This window comes from Nesoenas mayeri, assembly GCF_963082525.1.
Source record: "Nesoenas mayeri genome assembly, chromosome: 3".
NCBI lineage: Eukaryota > Metazoa > Chordata > Aves > Columbiformes > Columbidae > Nesoenas > Nesoenas mayeri.
In genome coordinates, this window is record NC_137544.1 from 49297328 (window position 1) to 49319278 (window position 21951).

At 40.7% G+C, this 21951-nt stretch overlaps 1 protein-coding gene across 1 annotated transcript in view; it reads right to left on the reverse strand.

Annotated features, from left to right (window-relative positions):
• LAMA4 (laminin subunit alpha 4) overlaps positions 1–21951 on the reverse strand; it is a gene marked incomplete at its 3' end in the record, with an annotated part of 97440 nt that overhangs the window by 45466 nt on the left and 30023 nt on the right. Inside the window, exons 3-9 of the mRNA XM_080342087.1 lie at positions 18287–18411; positions 14180–14260; positions 8975–9189; positions 6392–6487; positions 4902–5053; positions 4685–4795; positions 1358–1469 (exon numbers count right to left, since the gene is read on the reverse strand). Of these exons, the coding sequence (XP_080198213.1) occupies positions 1358–1469; positions 4685–4795; positions 4902–5053; positions 6392–6487; positions 8975–9189; positions 14180–14260; positions 18287–18411 (892 nt within the window). The remainder of the gene's footprint in view (positions 1–1357; positions 1470–4684; positions 4796–4901; positions 5054–6391; positions 6488–8974; positions 9190–14179; positions 14261–18286; positions 18412–21951) is intronic.

Here is a 21951-nt window from a genome sequence, read left to right on the forward strand (position 1 = left end):
TCTTTCATATATAGTACAGTAAAAATTCTTGAAGGTGCAGGAGGTTTAACAGGCTCTAAATAAAAAACAATCTTCATCTGGTAAGGTGTGAAATACATACTTTTACAATCAGAAGTGAAACTATGTTTGAAATTTATGCTAGTTCTGGAGATGCTTTTATTGCTTTATCATGCTGTCCAAAAATGAACTTAATAAGTTTTGTCTGTAACCCTTCACGTCACATGGACAGATGAGCAGGACACTGAGACCATAGTTCACAGTTTATCCCTGCATTTTAACATAAAAAGGTTTTATTTTCACTCTTTCCCTAATTGGAGGAGATCAACATCATTATGTTTACTCTCCTACTGTCAATCAGCACCACTATAACCATTTCTAATGGTCTGCACTAGCCACACAGTTTACAATTCTGCCTTTTACTTTTACTAAATGGCATCCTTTCTTTGTGAGGGGAAAAAAAAAAAGCAATGACAATACAGTTTTCCAATTCTTCTTCTGTATTTCAGAAACAAAAAAAACGAACAACAAACAAGAGGACAACAGCTAGTGTGTAATGCTCCGTAGATGTGTCTGGACTCAAACTCAACTCATCAGATGTAGCAATAAGCAGCTTGAGGAGAAAATCACCAACATCTGCCATGCTGAGATTGTGGAAGCAGTGAGTTCACCGAATTATTTACTATTCAGCATCCTTTTCTTTAGAGGCATTTACATGAAGTTGTATGAACTAGTACAATCCTACTCAGCAACAGTTTGCTAAAAGGCGAAAACTGGATTTAAAGTAACAGACGCCAATGGGATCGCCAGAGTTAGTCAGACCTAACTGACTGCCGTGGGTTCAAAAGGGAAAGCAGATTTAAAAAAAAAGTTATTCATATGGCCCTCATTACTTAACATCAGGATGGGAAAAGTGCCTGTGCATGAAACTGTTGACAAATAAGACATGGAACACTCTCATCCCCCATTCTATGCCTGTGTGTGTGGCTTCATCCAGCCCTAATCTGATACTGACTTTTTTTACCACAATTATATATAAGTACCTTGAGCAGCTATTCAAACAAACAAAGGCTACAAGCTGAATGAGCTTGAATTATTTAATGTAAACCTATTTATTATAATTTTGCTCTGTCAAAGAGAGAAAAAAGAAAGAGAAGCTCTTGTTCTGGGAGTCAGACCAAGTCAGCCTGTGGTTTCAGCTGTCTTTTGAGAGACAACCTTTCATCATGGAATTGCAGGCTGCAAAAGCCTTGTGTGTGGGTTGCTTTGTGAGAGTGCCCAGGTGCTATGACATTTTTTTGCTGAAGGTTTCATTAATACATGCTTGACATTGAGATGAACCAGTAAGAAATCTGTTTACCTTGAATGTTGTCCCTCATATTTCCGAGCTGCTGCACAAGCTGAGTAGCACGGTTGTTGGTCTCTGTGGTTTCCCTCTGTATCAGTAGGCCTCTGCTTGATGCTTCATTTCCCTATGAATAAACCATGTGAGTTAGACATTAGATTTCTTTTCAGATCCATATGCATGTGTGAGGATGAGTAGTGTAAACACACATTTTGCTTTTTCCTGATGAGCATGTGAAAGTCCATTTATCATATAAAGTGGTATTTACAGAGGTGTTTGAAATGAAGAGCCGTCTTGTTGGTCTTTTCAGAATTTCAGAGTGAGAGATTAAAATCTGTCCCATATTTATCCATCATTTGCTGCAATCAAATTGCCATGAATTATGTACAGTTTTAAAACTCCCATCTGCTGAGTCTCCAAGGCATTTAGCAGGACTGGCTCGTTTTGCTGGGTATGGCATTTCCTGAGTAAGCACACAGACCATTTTTAGATCAGTGTCTCCCTCAAGTGAGGTTCCCAGCTCTGCAAGTTGTTAAAATTAAGAGACAGCATGAAGATTCAAAATACTCTGAAGAGAATAGCCACAGTCCTATACTATATTACATTGGAGGCTGTACTCTGCATTCTGTTCCCTTACATGTAAGGGCAATGAAGAGTTATCATGTCATAGTTATCATCTCTCCTTGAAGGTCACTGACCTTTGGAGTCCTTAGTTTTAGCTTTTATTGATATTTCCCAGAAAGGAGAAAAAAAAAAATGACTGCTGTGCCACCCACATTTCCTGGACCCCGTGTGTGTATGTGTATGTGTATGTGTATGTGTATGTGTATGTGTATGTATATGTGTATGTGTGTGTACATATATTAAGTCCATACCACGCACCAGTCAGTGGCTGTGATCCACAAACCCGATATTTATTTGGGGTTTGCAGAGGCACCAGTTGGTGCTGGGAGGTAGGGCTGAGATGGCCAGCACCATGGAGGTGGATGTGCACCCCAGTAATATAAATGTGTTTATAGAAAGGTTTTAATTTTATTTCTGTATAACACACTATCAGTTCTATTCTTAATCCTTTATTGCTATCGGGGTTTCTTGGGGATACTCTGTTGCTTAGCTTCATTCTTGTTTTAAGAAACTTGTTACACACACTTGCTTTACATAATGCTATTTCCTTGACAGATTTCTTTTTCTTTAACTATTGAACACACGGGGAATTACTGAGACAGGTTTGCTGATTGCCACAAGGTTGATGGGAAATAGAAGCATGAGTGAGAGATACTCTTAGGGAACTTCAAATTCCCGCTAATGTACTGAGGGTCATCCTACAATTTACCAAAAGCCTAGGAAGGAAAGGTGCCTGGTTCCCCCACATCGCTGCCAAACATTCAGTATCAAGTCGTGTGCTATTTACTCTAAGCTCATCCCAAGCAGACCCAGGGAGTTGCAGGTCACATTTGCTATTCTCATTTAGCAGGAGGATTTCCCTACAGTTAATACATTCATCCTGCCTTTGGGGTTTAGATCAGAATCTGTAGTGACCCCCCAGACAGGTGGATGTGCATGTGAAATGCTCTAAACGGAAGATGTGACACACCTCTGCAAAACCCACTCAAGGCTCTAGCCCCTATTTTCCATAAAAGTGCCCTGAATGAACAAAAGGTTCAATATATTCAGAGTTATTACTCTGGTCTTCTTTCCACTGTGAGAGTCCGCAGTCATGATTTCTCTACCTTAACAATCAATCACGAGTATTCACGTGCAAAAACATTAGAAATAATCAGGGAGAAAAGACTAGAGAAAATGCTGAATGTATTGGTTCAGGGAAGGTCAAACTGAGCTAAGAAATCTGCACGTAGTACTGAAAGTGACAAAAACGTTATTACCCAAATTCACTAGATTTTCCTAGAAAACCTAATGCCTTAATCATCCTGCATATAAACTACATAGAGGGATACTGAGGGGTGTGAGTGCTGTCAGATTTTCACAGGTACAACTGTGGGGGAGTGTGAGCTGATTTAATCAAACCTTTGTTTTGAACATAGACATAGTTTGTGAAATTCTACAGTGACCTTTCTGCTAAGTAAGTGCTGATTAGAACACCCAAGCTCAAATTTTCTCTTCCACCTCTCTATACAGCTCTTTCTCCTCTTTTTTTTTTTTTTAAATTTTTTTATTTATTTTTTTATTGCTACTTGTTCCTGTATTTTAGTTTTAGTCAAAGGTATAATTTTACATTGTCTTGTGAAGGAACTGTTAAGTGAATATAAAGTCTGGCATTTTGCAATAAGCATGAAATATACTGTAATCATACTACAGCTCTAGATATCCCTGGGAACAACATAGGGTGATGTACCTCACTAATGTATTTTTATCTTAGCAACAGAAAGATGTTTAATAATGTCTGTTTAAAATAGATGAGAAGGAATTTTGAACCTTATTTCTTCTTTAAACATATATCATATCAGTATTCATCTAGTGTGCAATGAAAAGTGCTATGTGAGCTGAGAGCAGAAAACCTTCATTTTATAGCCTGGCAATTGGGTGTGGATATAATATTTATGATTCTAATTGTGTTAAAACACATCTTGAGTGCTGATCAGGCTCCCATCTCAGTTGGATATGTAAAAAACCTTTTAAAATGGCAGTTTTGTAACATATTTTGTAGTGTCTAATCGAGGTTAATTTAATTTTATGAGAGCATACAGGTAAAATACATGTAGTACAAACACTCCCAAAGTTAGTCTGAATTACTTTAGTGTTTTCTTAATTATAAATCATAATTTCAAATAGAAAGGCAGTGTGTCCATCTCAGATCAAACATGTACATGTTGTGTTGGGAGGTAGGTGAGAACTCAATGACAAACCTCTGAACATATTCAACAGACTTTGGCTCCACATCCTTTCTTTTCTGGGAAGAAGACTCGATGGGTCATTTACACTTTTAATTCAGGGCTTAACTAAAGAAGAAAGTTCAGCAATCAAAAAAAGAAAGTTCTCCCAGCTGTCTTTCAGGGCACCCCCAGTCTTGTTTGGTGAACCTAGAAGTTCAGACCGTGTTGTTAGGAAGTATTTCTTTACCCAAGGAGGTGGTCAAACACTGGAATGGGCTTCTTGGAGAGCTGGTGAATGCTCCAAGCTTGTCATTGTTTAAGAGGCATTTGGACAATGCCATTAACAACATGATTTAACTTTTGGTTAGCCATGAATTGGTCAGGCAGTTGGACTGGGTGATAGTTGTAGGTCCCTTCTGACTGGAACTATTCTATACTAACGTCTTATGCCAGCACGTGAATATGACAAACTAGAAACCTTCAGAGCTCTTGTAGGGGGCTATAAACAAACCTGTTCATCAAGTATTGCTGCCTCTCTCAGAAAATCATTCATTTCATCTTCAGCATCATCGACCTGGATGGTCCAAAGCACAGCATTTTTCTTTTTTTCAGACATTGCTGCCTGTGTGTATGGGAAAAAAAGTCAGTTAAGCTGAAAACAAATTATTTCTCTAGTGAGGGCAAGGAAATTCATAAATTAAAAGATAAAATGTCATCAATATTTATACCTGGAGATGGGTGGCTGTGACGTTCAGGTCATTCAAGCGCTTTTGAGCTGCAACACCTGTAGAAATGCTCAGTAAAGTTGATTTGCTTTCATCGATAGTCAAAACTGCTAGTCGGATGTCATCTGTCAAATCCCAAATACATTTATCGCAACCTGATAAGAAAATAAGAGTGTCATTTTTCTTTAGTGTTTGTGTTAGTGAACAGCAAATATCTTAAATTCACTTTTTAGTGCTCTTGCCCCATGGTTTTCCCTCTCTTTGTCATTGATGGATCCTGATGGATACCCATTTTTCTTTCACTTTCATCCTCCTACTTCCAAGGTCCCACAGGACAGTCATGATGCTTCCAGCTGAGCAGCACCAGATAGGACTATTCTGAGAGGCTATTGCAGTGGCTCTGATCAGTGGGGAGCGAGAGAGGAGGTGTTTCCTGGATATTCTCTAGGGGATCTGCATGTTTGTGGCCTGAAGAACAACAGATGTGGGTCAAAAAAAAGAAACAAACCAAAAAACCAAGTTAATTTTGTCAGAACCCAGAACTATGTATTTAAAATTTGGTGGTATGAGAATTAAGGATGTCCAGCAGATGAGCTCTTAGCTGCCTATTTGATTAGGAAGGCAGCTTCTAAAAAACTAGTTATAACATGTTTGGAATATGCTTGTGGAAAACTATATCCTGGTCCCTGCTGTGTTCTTGCAAAACCACATTGGTTTTCGCAACATTGGTGCCACCACTGAAAGCTGGATACTTAGGTGAATGTGAAACACAGATTCCTACAGAAACTTTTGCTTAGTATTGTGCACTCTGTATTCTTGATGACAGCATCTCCCATATGTTTTCCTTTTGGTTGCACTTCCAGGCACACAACCCCTCTTCTTGGGAGTCAGTTTATGAAGCCATGTGTGCTACATGGTCTGCGTTGTACCACAGACATAATTATACTAACATTTAAAAAAATTTCAGCAGTTACTAGTAGTTACAACATAGTGCTTCTGGAAACTCCCCAGGCTTACCATAGTTAGAATAGGGGAGCTGATAGTGGAAAAGCAACTGACTGATGGACGGATGTCAAACTGTCAACAGTGACAATTTATATTAGGTGCACAACTAGAAAACCAGAAATGCTATGCAAGATGGCACAGATAAAGTTGTGATGGCAGTTTTTAGGGCCAGAATATTATTTTGCAGGCAATGTATCTCGAAGTCTAGAGAAGTGGCCTTGGTGATACTTCCCTACTGCTCTGCTGTTTGTACGTAAGCGTTCAGTCTGTATCACAGAGTTGGACATATGCATCTGCTCAGTCAAGCAAGTGAGAACATGTTTAAATAGTCAGTGGGGCACCGTGCATATTCACGTGTTTACATGTCCTGTGGGACCAAGGTCAAAGTGCTGAGCCCACTGGAGAACCTAGCTTTTAAGTTAGTATTTCTAAGCATGTAAATATAAGAGCAATATTAATTTTTGGTGTTGTCATGATAGTCTTCTTACTGATAGTTGGGCAGTCTGTGCCAGAAGAAACTTCAGGACTGTCTGCAAGGCATTCTCCCGTCTGGCTGTCACACATTCTCCCTCCACAGTTACATTCTGGGGGAAAAAGAAAGGATTTGTGAAAGAAGAATCTTCAAAATGTACAACTTGTCTTTCTGTTTCCAAGACTAGTGAAATAATTCTACATGGGATTGTACGTGAGTGGTCAAACCAAAATTGAGGGCTTCTTGGGCTGAATTTTGTTTCAGTTTGCGTATTCTTTACACTGTGGTCAAATTGGACCAGAAAAAAAATGAGACGGGAAACAGAACCAGAAAGCCTGTGCTGAAGAGACTTGTTCAAAGCTTCCAGATGGTCACAAGCAGAAGCACCAAGGCCAGATTTGTCCAGCTGGCCATTGTGCTTTGCCATGTAGAGAGGGCGATGGTTAGGAGATGGGCTAAGGAAGACAGTACACCTAAAGTTCATTATTAGTTACAAATAGCTCCACAGCCCTGTGGAATTTATCAATGCTGTATCAGGTTGCCACTAAGTAAGCTTTCCAGCTATCAGGGATTCATAGTGAGCTCCAATTCCAACAGCAGCTTGAGCATATCAAAATGTAAATATGTCCTACCACTTAAAATGAAGAATAAATGAGGTTTTACATTTTTTAAACTTGAGTAAGCGACATATTAATTGCCATCACACATGGCCTTTTAAAAAGTATAATTTTTAATCTAAAGTGTCTCTTTCAAGGTTTAATTGGCCTTTTAAAATGTATTATTTTAAGGATTAAAATATTCTTGGAACACTTTGGTAGAATAACAGAAACTCAAGCAGAACATAAGAACAGCAGTGACTTATCTTGAATATGTGTTTCTCTTGTGATACATGGTTTCAGCATAATATCATATAAAAAAATTATTTATTGCTGTTTTGTTGCAGCCCATTCATTGTTCTCTCTGACTTACCCTTGTATTTACTTTCCATGTTGCACATTCAAGGAATTATTAGGGAATATGTGTAATAAAGCTTCCAAGTCAGCATGATGCACTAAAATTGGAATAAGTCTGTGTAACTGAACTACTATTAACAGAACTACTCAGTTTTTGTACCATTGTGAAAGCAGAAATTGGTTATGAATTTTGTGGGGCAATTTATTTTGACTTCATGACTATTTCTATGAATTGGGTGTCTCTCAGCTCTTTGATCCACAATTTTTTAATTTGTTGGTTTTTTTTGCTAAGATGTGAAAGAAAAGTCTCAGTTGAAAGCAGAAACTTATCTTTACCTGTATTACAAGATCTAAGCTGTCCCCAAAACAAGTGGCAAGATTTCAGTTACAAGATTAAAATTTGGATGAGACTGGTGCTCAAGAAAATCAAAGAAAATCAAATTCTTGTTTAAACAGATAGTTCTTAATTTGCTACACAAATACTTAATTAACTTCAAAGCAGTCCTGACAATTTTTCATCTACTTGTTTAGGAGGTACAACATTTTTAGTAGGGAATTAAGACTTTCCATGCTGCAAAGTCCCAGCATACAGTGAGTTGCAAGAAGGTTGTATGTTGCCTAAGACATTACTAAGGCCCTGAGGCCTGTAGCCCTGTATCTGGAGACCCAGGAGTACTTAAAATGTCTGGGTTGGGTGTGTGGTTTGGCTGTGTCTCACCTTCAGGTCAGCTAAGAGCTAGGAGTGTTCTATCTACCTCACTTGCGTTCTGGTTCTTGAGGGAAGTACCCTGGCAAAGAGATTGGGAGGGAACATCTGCATTTTGCCTTTAGCAGCGACAATTCTTTGGTGCTTTGAAAGAGCACATCTCACAGAGACAAAACAGAGAGAAAGGACAGGAGGCCAAACTCCTATTTGGATCAAACTACATGTAAATTAGGAGAATAGTTATATTAGAGGACATAAAACTCTGTGATGCATGTTTTGGTAAGGTTGTCTAGATGGCACTTTACCAGACTCTGAAAGTACAGTCATCTCTGGTGTGGAACTACAGTAAACAGCAAGATTGCAAAGACACTTGGAAAATGCAGAATACATTATCAGCCAAAAATGTTGCAGAAACAGAGTGGGGATTTGGTCAGGACAGGAAGGACAACCCCGTTCCCGAAAAACCTGCTTTCAAGTCTTTAAGTGGCATTAGTCTCAGTGGTCATGCTGGGCGATGTGTAGTGTGAGCAAACACAAAAGTGAAGTCTCTGTCCAAGGAAGCCTTATTTAAAACCAGATGCAGGACACAACAGTGTCTTTGTTCATCCTACCCAGGTGTTTGAGATGTGTGGGTCTGGGTTTTGAGACATTCTCATGGGCAATGAAAAAAGGATTAGTGGAGGAGTTACACTTGATGATCCTTGTGGGTCTCTTCCAACTCAGGACATTTTATAATTCTATTATTCGAGTGCCTGGAATGATTCAGCCAAACAGTTATCCAAATTATTCTACCACCTCAGCAGCCAGGAGCATGCCCTGCCTCCCAGGGCCACAAGTGTCTGACAACTGATTCAGGCATCTCTGATTGCCATGAGGTCATCTGTAGACTATGCTGTGCTACGTTTTGCTCGGCTCTACTGTACTAAACTATAGACAATACCTGTACAGTTTTTAGCAACTCTGGCATCCCCATAGTAACCCGGAGCACATCGTTCGCACTTGAACCCAGTGGTGTTGCGCAGGCAGTTGCGGCACTGGCCAGTCACTTCATCACAGTCTTCAAAAATCAGGTTTGGGTCTGAGTTGCCGCTGCAGTCACATTTTTTACAAGTGCTTCCAATTAGCAATGGGTTCCCATAGTAACCAGGGGCACACCTGAAAGGAAGAGCAAACCCAGTGATGATAAGCAATGACATTCCCATCTGCTGTACCATTTTTTCCTTTGGTCTTATTTATGTCACCAGGAATTGATGATGGTCTGCAGTTGCTAATGAACAGAAGGCAAATTAGGAGCTGTATTCCTGCAGAGGCTGTTTCTGCTTTAATCTCAGTCTGCACAGTTATATGTTTTTACTTCTTGAACATTTCTGGTATCTCAATCACACCAGTCTACATTACTTTTTTTGGTGTCTTTAGCAGTAATTTTGTTTTTCCCCTCATAATTTTAAAATCTGTGACAGAATGACCTTGGCAGAGAGGCAGCTCTAGTGTCTATTTTGGTCTCTTTCAGCTTTGAATCTCACTAGCTATACTGTGTTTGTAGGAAACTGGGGTAAGAAGCTGCATTTCATGATGGTGAAATTCTGACGAAGGTCAGACCTTATTTTCATAATAATGCATATAACAAAGTACTGACCAGAAAAGGTTTGTATAAATACTTCTGTGGTGAGGCAAAAAAACCCAGGCACTGAAACAGCCTCCATTGTTCGGATTGTTTGATGTTAGCCTGCTGGCTGAAGGCAGAAGGTTGAGAGCAGCCCCAGAGGGGAGGGGGTTTCTCTTGCTTTGCAGAGGGTGAGAGGCAGGTGCATAACAAGAACTCCAGGGGAGGCCTAAAATGGTTCCAAGTTGCTTTTCTTGTCTTGTCACATCTGGGAAGCATTTCTGTGGAAAACTTGCTACATCTTAAAATGTTGAAACTGTGGTGGTTTTTGAAAGACTAGGCAAACCAGCAATACCTAACCTTCCTGTCTGACTGGTGACCCTGAGCTAAGGCAAATGATAACAGATCCAGTGTCATCTGGAAAGAGAGGGTTTCAGTTAAAGGACTTTCTGCTGATAGCAGGGAATGTGCTTAATCCTACGAGCTAGAGGAACCTTTGCAAAACAATCAGTGAGGCAAACAGACCCAGCACCAGAGTGGACATGGAGAACCTCACAGGAGCAAATCCTTGAGCAAAAGCATCGCTGGAGGAGCTGGTGGCTGGAGCAGCACAGAGCAGCTGCTGATGGACTGGTGGGGTCAGCTGGCAGGACAGAGCAACCCACACCACTCCCCGCATCACTGCGGGGTGGCAGGAGGGTCCATGACCCAGCAGCCTGAGGCACAGAGATGAAGGACTCATAGCCCCAAACTGGGAATGAAGAATTACTGCAGGGCGGTTGATAACTAGCTGGTATGGCAACTGCTGACTGAAGAAATCAGAGGATTGAATAGTTGTTTCAGTGATTTAGGTACGGAGAAGTTGTTGTGCCTGTTGTACCTGTAAAATGCTGTTTTATCATCCTGTTGTCCTTGTCTTTTCTCCCATCCATAAAGTCCTGTTTTAAGACACTGTTCGTTATGCTGCTTGTGGGTAAGGAGGGTGAACTGTCAGGTGGTCTAATTTAATTTTCCCAGGTTCTGGCTGGAGACCTGAACTGAGGTCTGTTGTCTCCTAAAATCTGAACATAGTCAAATCCAGATTCTGCTATGTCTGAACAATGAAAATGTGGGAGATCTGATAAGACCTTCCAGTTTTGATCTGTTCCTGCACTTGCTATTTTTTTTTTTTTAATAAAGAAAGTAATTTCCTCAGTGGTGCTTTGTTCATGTTCCAGTCCTGAACCCCCACAGTAAAAACACATAAAATTTTAAGCATCTTAATATAAACCACTTGGCTGCCTCAAATACTGCTTTTGCCAATGGCGAAGACACTTTTTGTCTCTTTGCAGCACTGCCAGGATATTTGGTACAGATGTTATCACTTGGGTGACCCAGATGTAAAGAATAAAATGCTACCTGGAGTTCTGTGCACCTCTCAAAGAACTGCAAATGCCACACGGAGCATAATGGTACGATTTAGCTGACTTTGGTGGGGTCATTCTGCATTCCCATGGGAGTTAGAGCAGAAAGTGATGGTTAATGCTACTATTTAGTCATACCAAAATTCTTGCTATAATTTTATAATATTTCAGCCAATCTGAGAATGTAGTATTTTTCCAAATTTTAAAATTTCAGTATGTTTATGAAGTTTGAACAACAAAAAAAACCTTTCGGGTTAAAAAAAAAAAAACAACAAACCACATTTATTCTGAACTCTCAAAATCTTGCAGTTTCTTTTCAGTTTTCTGTAGTCAGGCATTTTCCAAACGGTCATCTGTCTAAAGTGGCTTTTAGCCAGTATCTACCAAAGACTGTGTACTATTCCCATCAGGCCTGAAACTTTTGCCCTCTCATCAGGGTAAGGTGATTTTTTTTTCTGAAATACACCATTGAATTCACTCGCCAGAAACACGGTGGACAATTCTCACATCTTCACATATATATGTTGTAAGTGTTGCTTTTTATGGCCATCTGACTCACTTTTATTAGCCATTTCTCCTCATCTGGAGTGGCTGTCTAAAACAAATATAAACTTTTAGAGCTAAAAATAAACATGTCACCTTCACTTTCCCTTTGCTACTCAGTGCATCTCATAGGGCTGAACCGCACTTGGCCCCTACTGAATAGCTGGTAGCAGGTGAGCAGAGCAGAGACAGCTGCATGGAAATGTCCTGCTCCATCTCTCTGCCTTACAGCACGGAAAAGCAAAGGTCTGCAGTAAATGTCTTTTCCTCTGTTGTATCAATAAATGGCTCTTTGTTGCTAACAGAGAATATTTCCTCTCCTGTAATAAAGCTGCCAAGTTATCTTTGTTTCATTTTACAGCCATGTTTGCTTCCTGTAATTATTGGTGACTAAGAAATTAACTTCCTCTTCCCTGGCAATGCCAAAAGAACCTTTTTCCTCTATTTACTTTGGACACTAAAGTACAATTTCTTCATTTATCTTTTGGGGCACTATCAAAACCTGGATTTCATCCGCAACCACCTTAATGCTTTATTGCTGGAGTCCAGGAGCAAAATGATTCATTCCTAAATTTCAAATTGGGCTGCTGGATTTCCCAGTTCCTAGCAAAGGCCTCCGTGATTTCACTACACCATTTGCTGGCAAACATAAACAGGATTGGTTTGTACCAAGCCTCTGGAGCAGCATAAGAAAGCCTCCTACACGAATGCCAGAGGAAATGTAGCAGATTTCCTCCCGATCTGCTGCTCTGGGGATGCCACGGGCTGCCCATGGAGGGGTGTCCTGAGCACCTGTCACCCACCAATGTGGAGAGCTAGGAGGCAGGGCGGTGAGCAGAATGTAGCCTTCCCCTCCCTGGGGACAGGAGATGCTATTTGGGCTGCAGGGAGGGACAGGGACAATGCTCCTTCTTGTTCAGGATCCCCCAGCCCTCCTGCCAGCATGTTGATGGCATGATGGCTGCCAGCGGGAGCAAGAAGTGGTGGGGGTGCCCAGGAGCAGCGTATACACAGCAGGGACTTGCTCTTTAGCAAGTGGACAGGGACAAGCAATGCATTTCTTACTTGTCTTCAAAATGTTTTGCATCATTTCTGACACAAATGGGAGTAGAATCAGGAGCCTACCAGAAGGAAAGCCCCATTTGCCTCTGCTTGCCACTTACCCCAGCAGTTACTCAAGGACTTAACACAGTGACCAAGACAAGCTGGTTTCTTTCTGTAGCTTTTTCTAACCCATCTACATAGCTTTGCCTTGCTTGAGACAGATGCACTGTGTCAGGCTGGGTAGTGGCTATTAGAAAACAAAGCCGATGCTATTTTCTGCTGTTACTGTGCATCTGCTATTAATTCCATAGGATTTGAATTGCTTGTAGGCTAGGTTGACATTTTAATAACCGTTAAGAAACCTCACTGACCTTTTAATTGTCTGCATTATCCTTTGTGTATAAATCTGACATTTTGGGAGAACAAAAGATTACAGCCATAGGCCTGGAAACAAGAGTGGGGCTTTTTTTTTTAGTTTTTTGTGCCATCTGTCTAAAGGTCTTTCACTATTGCTGTCACTATGTTAGTGATGCAAAGGTAATTTGCTGATATTTTTGTATCATCTGTGAGGGCAAAAGCCTTCAATCTCTTTTCCATCTTACCTGTTTCTTATTGATTTTTCTTTGCATTTCAAGCATCCCCTCTCTCCCTTCTTTGATAGTTAAATATCATGTGAAAGCAAGACTTGCCCATTAATGAGAGTAGACTGAAGTCTTAAATATTTCAGGGGCTTTAAGTAAAACCAAAATGAGGTATTCAGGAAGCCAGTATCTGAGACATCCTATACCCTTCGGTCATTGTGTTAGAGCTGTTTTAATTGGTTGGCTGCTTAAGGAGAATTTCTGAATTATGATCAGGCCTCTGACATTCATTGAAACATCATCATAGCAAGTAAGATGGTCTTTTGTGAAGGAGGAGAGTAAGTTATATTTCTGCTGTATAGCTCCATTTATTTGTGTACTTTTTATTTAGAAGTTATTTACTGGAAATTGTTTATGGGTATAAGGGAAAGCTGAAAAGCAACAGTGGCCCATGGTTATTCGCTTCACTTTATTGAACTATGTCTGTGAAGTACGTTTAAAATTTAACTAAAAAACCTGCCTCTGCTTATTAAGAATTTTACTAGATAATGCATTTTCTCCTTTGCCTTTGAAAAATTTATTTGTTAGAAACTTGCTATATGTTTTAGAGTAGAGAATTGAAAGAAGCATCTGTGTGATGGTTATTTTTGACTTCAGCTGCTGTTTCTGATTTGTGTTTAGTATTTAGATTCGTAAATTGTTTTTCTTTTTGGAAAGATCACCACATGAAGGTACAAAAGGTGCAAGCACTTGATCAAAATATATCAGATGTATGTGTCTGTCTTACCCTGACATATCTTCACAGTAACTTCTCAGGGCTTTTAGTAGGAAGTGAATGAGATTGTTTAACAGACATGATTCAACCTGGTGAAAACATATGCACAGGGTTCCCCCCCCATATGGGAAAATTCCCCCAAACACTTCTGGACTTCAATAGTGTTGACCAGTAAGTCATTGTATCAGTTTCTTACCTTTCACAGTTGGGTCCTGCATAATTTTCCTTACAGACACAGCGCACGCTTCCACTTTTTCTGTAACAGGAGACTGCAAAGCTGGAATTTCATTAGAACAAATAGTTAGAATAGCAGGCAACAGCAAACACTTGGGAGTATTTCTTTATTACATTATGGGCATTTGCTGTCAGTGTGAGCTCTGGCTCTTTGTTGCTCATTTCTAAATAGGTATTCTTAAGCTCTGTATGTAATTCACATTATACCCCTTGTTTAGTTTTTTTAATTAGTGTAGAAAGCACTAGCTAGTGTCTAGCACTATGGAGCTATATAAATGCAGATACATATATAAGTTCTTTTCTGCAAGTTTTGATACACACATTTTAGATAAGGGACTTAGGATAAATGTGTATGTCATGAAAATCTAATTGCTTCCTGTCTCTTAGAATAAGAGGTGAAATATTGCTCACAAATGACACTACAGTGAGCACCTCAGGAATTTAGATTCTGGAATGGGTGCAGCAGTTTCCTGTGCAAATCCTACTGTTCTCCTCAAAGCCAGTCTGGAAATACCAAATGGTGACACCTGACCTCAGTGATGCCATCCTCATTTACAACAACTGAGGCTGCTCTACTGTCTCTCTGAGTAAGCTGGAAAGAGTCTTGTGTTTCTTCCAAGACCAACACGACAAGTAGTGATACCTTTTGCAGTAATGACTTAGGATGCAGTTTGCACTGCTGTAATTCTAGATCATGAATTCCTTTTCTTCTTATGTTCTCAGGATTTAACAAATGTATAACCAAATATGAGACCCAAGGAACATCAGCAGACAGATGTGGAAAGTGCAAATTGTATACACTCCAAACACAGTGATGGACACGGCTTAAATACATTTGCAGGAAAAAGACATACAGTCCTGAAGATGTTTCCAGTTAGTCTGTAGTACGTGTCAGGGAATTTCTGCCAGCACTGGAGCACAGCCAGGGTACTGAGTGGCAGCAGTTGGCAGATGAAGGTCCGTGATTGCTAAAATGCAGGTCCTGAGTCATATGGTGCTGGGCAGCTGTGGCCAGGTTTTTGCACAGAGGACCAAAGACTCAGAGCAATAGGAAAGAGCACAATCCGTGTGCTCCTTTTTCCAGGAACAAGCTGTATTCAAAGGTGACAAGCATTCCTGCATAATTTCAGTTCCCACCAGCTGGTGAGACAACCAGGTTCAAATAAATCTGCAACTGTTTCAAAATATTTCATATAACCAGAGAGAACAGAAAATTAGATTCTTGTCACAGAATTCACAAATTCACTTCAGTAAAGCATTTTTTTGAGAACGTATAGAGAAAATCATGACGGTTTGGCAGCTTTCCTCTTCTTTTACAGAGGCTAATTCCTTCACACAGTTGAAAAAAACTCTTTGTGGATTTAAGTTATGAAATGAGACTGAAATCTTCCTGAGGTTTTATATTTTTTGTGATCTTTTAAGGGAAAAAAAGTCCATAAAATTCCTCAGGTTTGAAAGAGGTAACATCTGCTGGGTTGTGAAGCAATCTCCCTCCTTTTTTTATTCCAAAGAAATGACATTATACTTCATGTGTAATGTCCAAAAGTTATTCCAAAAGTTCCCAGGATAGCAGATAAGAAGATAGTCTGGCCAGAAAATCTAGAAGTACACAGGTGAATACTAAGAAAAAATATGTATCTCTCTGATAAGTCTGTCAGTTTGCAGATTTGGTCACTTTGTCTAGTTATTATAAATTTACTGGCTATTTCCAAAGTAAAACAGAGTACAAACCAACATCTTCTGGATGTTCTTTATTTAAGGCTTTTAATGCTTCTCTGCTTTCTGGTAGTTACTGTTTTGCCTTAATATAAATGGAATAGGATTAAAGGAGGAAAAACCATAAAAAAAAAAAGAATGCTTGTTCTTTGAATTTAGTTATGCAAAGCTGAATGTTGCTCAATCATTATTTGTGTGTTCCAGCCCCAGCTGAAGGCTATTGCTATGGTCAGATCTCTCTCACGCAAGAAGCTGAACAGGCAATTCCTGGATGTTATTTAAACAGGGATATAAGGCAAATTTGGATTGGATATCCCTTTAACTGTTGCCTTCAGGACTTTCCCGAGAGAAGACTGAAAAATTGAAGTGGATTTTTACTGATGCAGTTTTAAGGAGATAACATATCATAGAACATCAAACATCCTGAGATGGAAGGGGCCCACAAAGATTGTCAAGTCCAACTCCTGTATCACTGCTAATGCTTGATCTTGGTTTCTTTCTCAAAGGTATCTGGGAATTAGCTGAAGGGTGACAGCCTTCAGGTTCCTTGCAACTTTTGTTCTCTCTTTCAGAGCCAATGCTGCTGTCCTTCTGGGTTCAGGGCTTTCTTAGCTCTGGTGGTCTGGAATGGGAGACGCGTGTGTCCCTAGCAGAAGGGCAACGGGACATGTCGAGGTGGGAAACACTCTTTGGCCTCTGTGCCCATCTCCCGTAGCACTGGCAGACACAGCCTGCATCTCAGGAGCTCAGGTCCCTGTTGGTCCCACCACACCAAGCTCTGCTGGACTGACAGGGTGGCCGGGTCCCTGCTCCCAGGGGGGACACTGCTGCAGAGCCTGGTGGGCTGTAGGGCTGGGCAGGCGGCTGGGTGAATGCAGACCCAGCCATGCTCGGTCAAATCACTCTGTAGGGAGGACAGACTAGACCTTGCTTGGCTAACTGTGCATAGCAGAGACTGGGTCTTGTGTGGTAACACCTTGGGTGTGTGCAACCCAGGCTGTGGTTGAGAGAGCTGCTTCTTACACCAAAGTGCCTGACAGGTTAAAAAAACCTTCACTTTCATTTGTAAAGGAAAAAGCACTGCTTCCAACTGTTGTATTTCTATTTTTACACATTACAGATGCTACTGAAACTGGAGGAAGCAGTTTGCTTCATCTGTGATCTCAGTCATTCCTAAACCTTTTCACATGTGAGCAAAGCCAGGTTCTACTCCTGTCTCTGGAGGATTTTTCTGGAATGCAGGCAAAGCTGCAGTTTTTCAACGATAGTTGTTCTCCACCCAATGGCCTTCCTCTCGTGTCTACAGCTCAATGAGAAAGCCAAGACATGATCTGTGGGAGTTTGGCTGGAGAGATTTTGCTCCATTGCCATTTTGAGTCTTTGCCGCTGAGCAGCTGAACAAAATGTGGCTCATCCCACTTTAAGGTTGTTTGAGTAATCCTATAGCAACAGCAAACAAATACAGTGAAGAAATTCCCCTTTGCTGAGAAGCCCTGCTGAAAGTGAAATGGGAAACAACAAAAGGGGAGTAGGTATCTTGCTAAAAATAGTGTTATCCCGTTGGCAAGTATTTACTAGCATTCCCTCTGTGCTCTATAGTGGAACTTGTATAGATGCCTCTGTTTTAGGGCAAGGACCTGAAGCAAGATGAAGCAGATAATTTCTTCCATCTGCATTACTGATGTATCACTAGGAGTTTCTAGCAGCCGGTCATGGTTTGTAATTATTTGTTTCTTCTGAAGGCACTAAGTGGGTAACAGCTGGAGCTCTTTGTCTTGGTCTTGGTTTTCTTTCAGGCTTCAGAGTTTCTCACTCAAAGGTATCTGGCAATCAGCTGAAGGGCACTGTACCTGTCACAGTGTCCTCCAGCCCTTTGGTTTTAACTGTTCCTGTACTAACCAGATCCAGCTGCTGTTTCCTCAGGAGATTACCAGGATATGCTTTTTGTGGTTGGTTTTACCTTCCAGAGGTAATGGATTCATCTTTCTGTCTGTCTTAGCTACATATATCCCTAATGCCACTGTTCTTGGGAATTCGTCTTTAAGGGATTCTTAAAAGTAACTAGACAGCTGAATAATCTCTCTCCTATGTAAAACAGGGTGAACTTGAATTTGGTCAAATATTTTCTTTTACCTCTTGGTAAGAACTGATATGAGCACTTAAGGATATTTTACACCTTCTAAATGAGATACTGTTTCCTGTGGTTATAAATGTGAGCAGCTGGTAGTCCTCATTTCCCCGGGGCTGACAAGGGTAGCAGCCTTTGTCTCCTGCATCCAGGGAGGGATGCTGACTCCACCTTGGAAAGGTCCAAAGCCAGCCCAAATCAAAGAGAAGCAAGGACTGTACGTACTTGGCAAGTGCTGGCAGGGGGCAGGGGCAGGGCTGGCAGAACGTGGGCACTCCTCTGACAATGTCGCCGATGAAGCCATCTGGACATTGCTCACAGTGCTCTCCTGTTGTGTTTCTCTGGCAGTCCTTAAGTGGAAAAAGAGAGAGTGGTGAAAGTTAAACAGAGGTGCTGCCTAATTCAGAAAGAAATCATTTAGCTGAAGATCCGACCAAGCAGAATGTGTGCTGATGCCAAACACTGACTCTTGAAGGCATTGATAGATGAAGTCAAACCAGCTAGCATCACTACAAATAACAATGCTATAAATGAATACACTGGCTAGCCAGCAAATGTTGGCAAGGTGAGGTACAGGACAAAACAGACATATGTGCCTGCCAGGTGCTGGAACAGAAGCAGTACTGCCTGTCATCAGAGATGTCAGGGGTACTCAGGTGTAGCTGGCAGCTCTGTTTTGAATTGCATGGGCCAGGAGGAAAAATTCCCTTTTACTGAGATGGCAACAAGATGAAAAAATATCTGCTGGTAAATACTATCAACAGATTTCAACCTAGATACAGGTTTCAGCGAGGCTGCTTCTTGGACTTGATGGCTAGAAAACAGCACTGGTGGAAGCTGCAGGCAAATGGTGGCAAAAACATCAGAGACTGATGTTTTTCTCCTGAGATTAAAAGAGTTACAGCACAAAGGGTTGTGTTATCACCATGCGCAGGTGCTAGAAAATGACCATGGTGCCCTAAATCTCCAGTAGTCATTTAATCCCATCACAGAATTCACCATGCTGTCAGCAGCTGGCATTCCTGGGAATAGCAGGGAAGCTGGTTGTGGGATATCAGGGGGAACTCACAGCCGGAGGGAGCTGCCCAGCATGGGGCAAGGGGCACCTTGGCCTCTGTGGTCTGAGCTGCTTCAGCATCACCAGCCTGGGGGTGGGCAAGCTCAGCTCACCGATTTTTAATCTGAGCCAGTCCCTACAGATTTGAAACTCAATTTCTATCCCAACCATGGCGTAGTCTTTGAAGAAAAGAGTACGAGGGGAGACAAATGTGATTAGGGAAGACATTTAATGAAAACAGTCAAGTTTTATTGGCACAAGCATTGCTAAATGAATTTCGTATGTGAGCACTGTAACTTTAGTGGCAGAACTTTGTCCTGGCAACACTGTTGTTTTCATAAATGTGTCCAGATATTATCAATCTAAATTGAAAAGTGTCATTTTAGTAAATGACATCCACCCTTGTGAAAGGACATCTGATTATATTTAACCAGTTTTCCTCATTTGAATCCCACTAAATCCCCTAGTTAGGACTCGTCAGTTTAGCTTAGACCCTTTTTAATTCTAAAAGACTTTACTTGTCTTGCTGCATGTTTTATAGTAATATAGAACCCACTACACAGCAACTATTTATTTCTACAAGGCTGTAATTTGGCTAGAGAATACTACAGCAGGTAGCATATGATGAGGAAAGGAAAAAAAGTCAACTTATTTTTCCATGGATCTTTAAATAGATTGAACACAAATAGTTGTAGTGCTAAAGGTGTTTTTTCATGGCAATATTTGCTGCACAGACTGTAGTATTTAGAATACAGAAAACCGGGTTATTTTAACTAAAAGGTTCTAAAATGTGAGAATGCAAAAAGCTTTACTAAGAGGAAAAGGAGTAGGAAAGAAACCTGGTGAGAGCAGAGAAACTGAGAGCACAGGAGGGCAGAGCGGCAGCAGCCCTCAGGGAGATGTCCAGACCTCGCACTCCCCTCTGGTGAGAGTGCACTAACTGCGAGGCACATGGTGTGAGCCAGAAGGCACTGGAATGCTAATAGACGCTTAAAAATAGTCTGCATTTGTCATTATTCAATGAAGAAGTGTTTTTACTGTACCACAAGAGAAAGGTGAGAGTGTTGGCTCTGAGCACTCAAAGGAAAAGAGCAATTCTTTATCTGAAGCACCGGTGGAGGCCTCAGGTGGGCAGCATTCAGTCGTAGCCTTCATCACGGTCTTCTTTTTTGCTCTGAGCAATTCACTTCACCTCTCTTGTCCTCAGCTTGCCAAACAACACATGGGTATTATCAGAATAAATTCGTTATTGGTTTCCAAAGCTCAGATACTATTGTGATGAACAGAGCAGGGCAGCAGGGGAGCTGATGTTGCTCCTTAAATCTGCAGTGTTTTTCATCTTCTAAACCAAAAGGAAGTGCTAAAAGGCCCTTTTACCCCAAAGACCCTGTTAGCTGAGTGCTTGAGGCACTTTTGCAGTTTTTCTCTGGTTAGTGATTATGTAAAAGTGACTTTATCTTATTTCACAAGCTGGAACTCCTGTGGGTATTTTGAATCATATTTTTACAGTGATAAAAAGTCTCCTTATATTTTGTGTTCCATTAGCTTGCATCTCCAATAGAACTGCTGACTGCAATAAGCCTGTGAGACATGTCTGAAGGCAGGGAGGACACCCACCCTGCAGCTCACGGGTGATTCTCAGTGCTGAGTAGAACTGCTTTGCTAGTTTGAGAAAAGTGTTCTATTTCTGAACAGGTCACTTTTGACAAAGAAGTAATGGTGAGGAAAAAAAGTGGTATTCCTTTCATGGCAATTTTTGTGAAATTGGATTTTAAAAAAGTGCTTTGCTGTAAGAGTTGCAAGCACTATTCTTGGTGCCGGCATTCATATATGCTTTAGAGTGAAAGGCATCATTTATGGTTCATGTAATAAATCAGACATGGTTGTTCACAACCTTCCCTATCTTAGTGGTATCTTCAAATGCACTTAAAAATTGCAGAAACATTTACTGATATAGGTGTCTACTTTTTCAAATGAAGAAATTCAGTATAAAGTTTTTGCTTTGGTATCCTTTGAAAAACAAGGAAGATTGAAATAGAAATCTGTAAAAAGTGTATCTTAGAACAACAAACACTGAAGGTTAGCAGAAAATTGCTGCCTATCTTTGTACAGAACAGAGTGAGACATTGTAAAGGTCATGAAAACAGGTAAACCAATGCAGTTAGAAGTATTGCAACTAGGCTTTATAGTGCTCTGCTCTTTTTAAACTGTGTTTCAAATTACAGGAAGTTAAAATTCTAAGTTCAATTTCCATATGGGCATGCTAATACAACCTTTATTTTCATAAAGCAGAAGTCAAGGCAGAAGTGTCCCTTCCTCATGGACACAGCTTCAGAGGATGTAATCAAATGTAGTAGCAGCCAGGCTTCCAAGAGCTTCTATATGAGGATGTAGCATACGATAATTAATCCATCAGTACACCAGAAGCAGCTTGTCAGATGATGGAGTGGCTGGAGTGTATTTTCCTGTGTTAGAAAATGCCTTAGCTGGTTGTACTACTTTGCTCTCACTGAATGCCATCAATGAGGGTGAGCATTTCTACCTGTTCCTTACTGTAACTATCTATACTTTACACATATGAAAAGCATATGAAAAGGTGCTATGGGGGGGTGACATGGGACTGATTGTCAGCCCTCAGCTCCTGAACTCATCTGTCTGGAAGGTAAAGCTGGAAATGCTGTTCTGAGACCATAGAGCACTTCATGTGATGTATTTCTGCTCAGTAAATACACTTGTGCACAAATAATAATGAAAAGTTTGTTGATTTTTTTTCAGGCAATTGTACTCAGACAAGTTTCCCAGCATGAAACAAACATGCTTTTCTGTAAAGGAA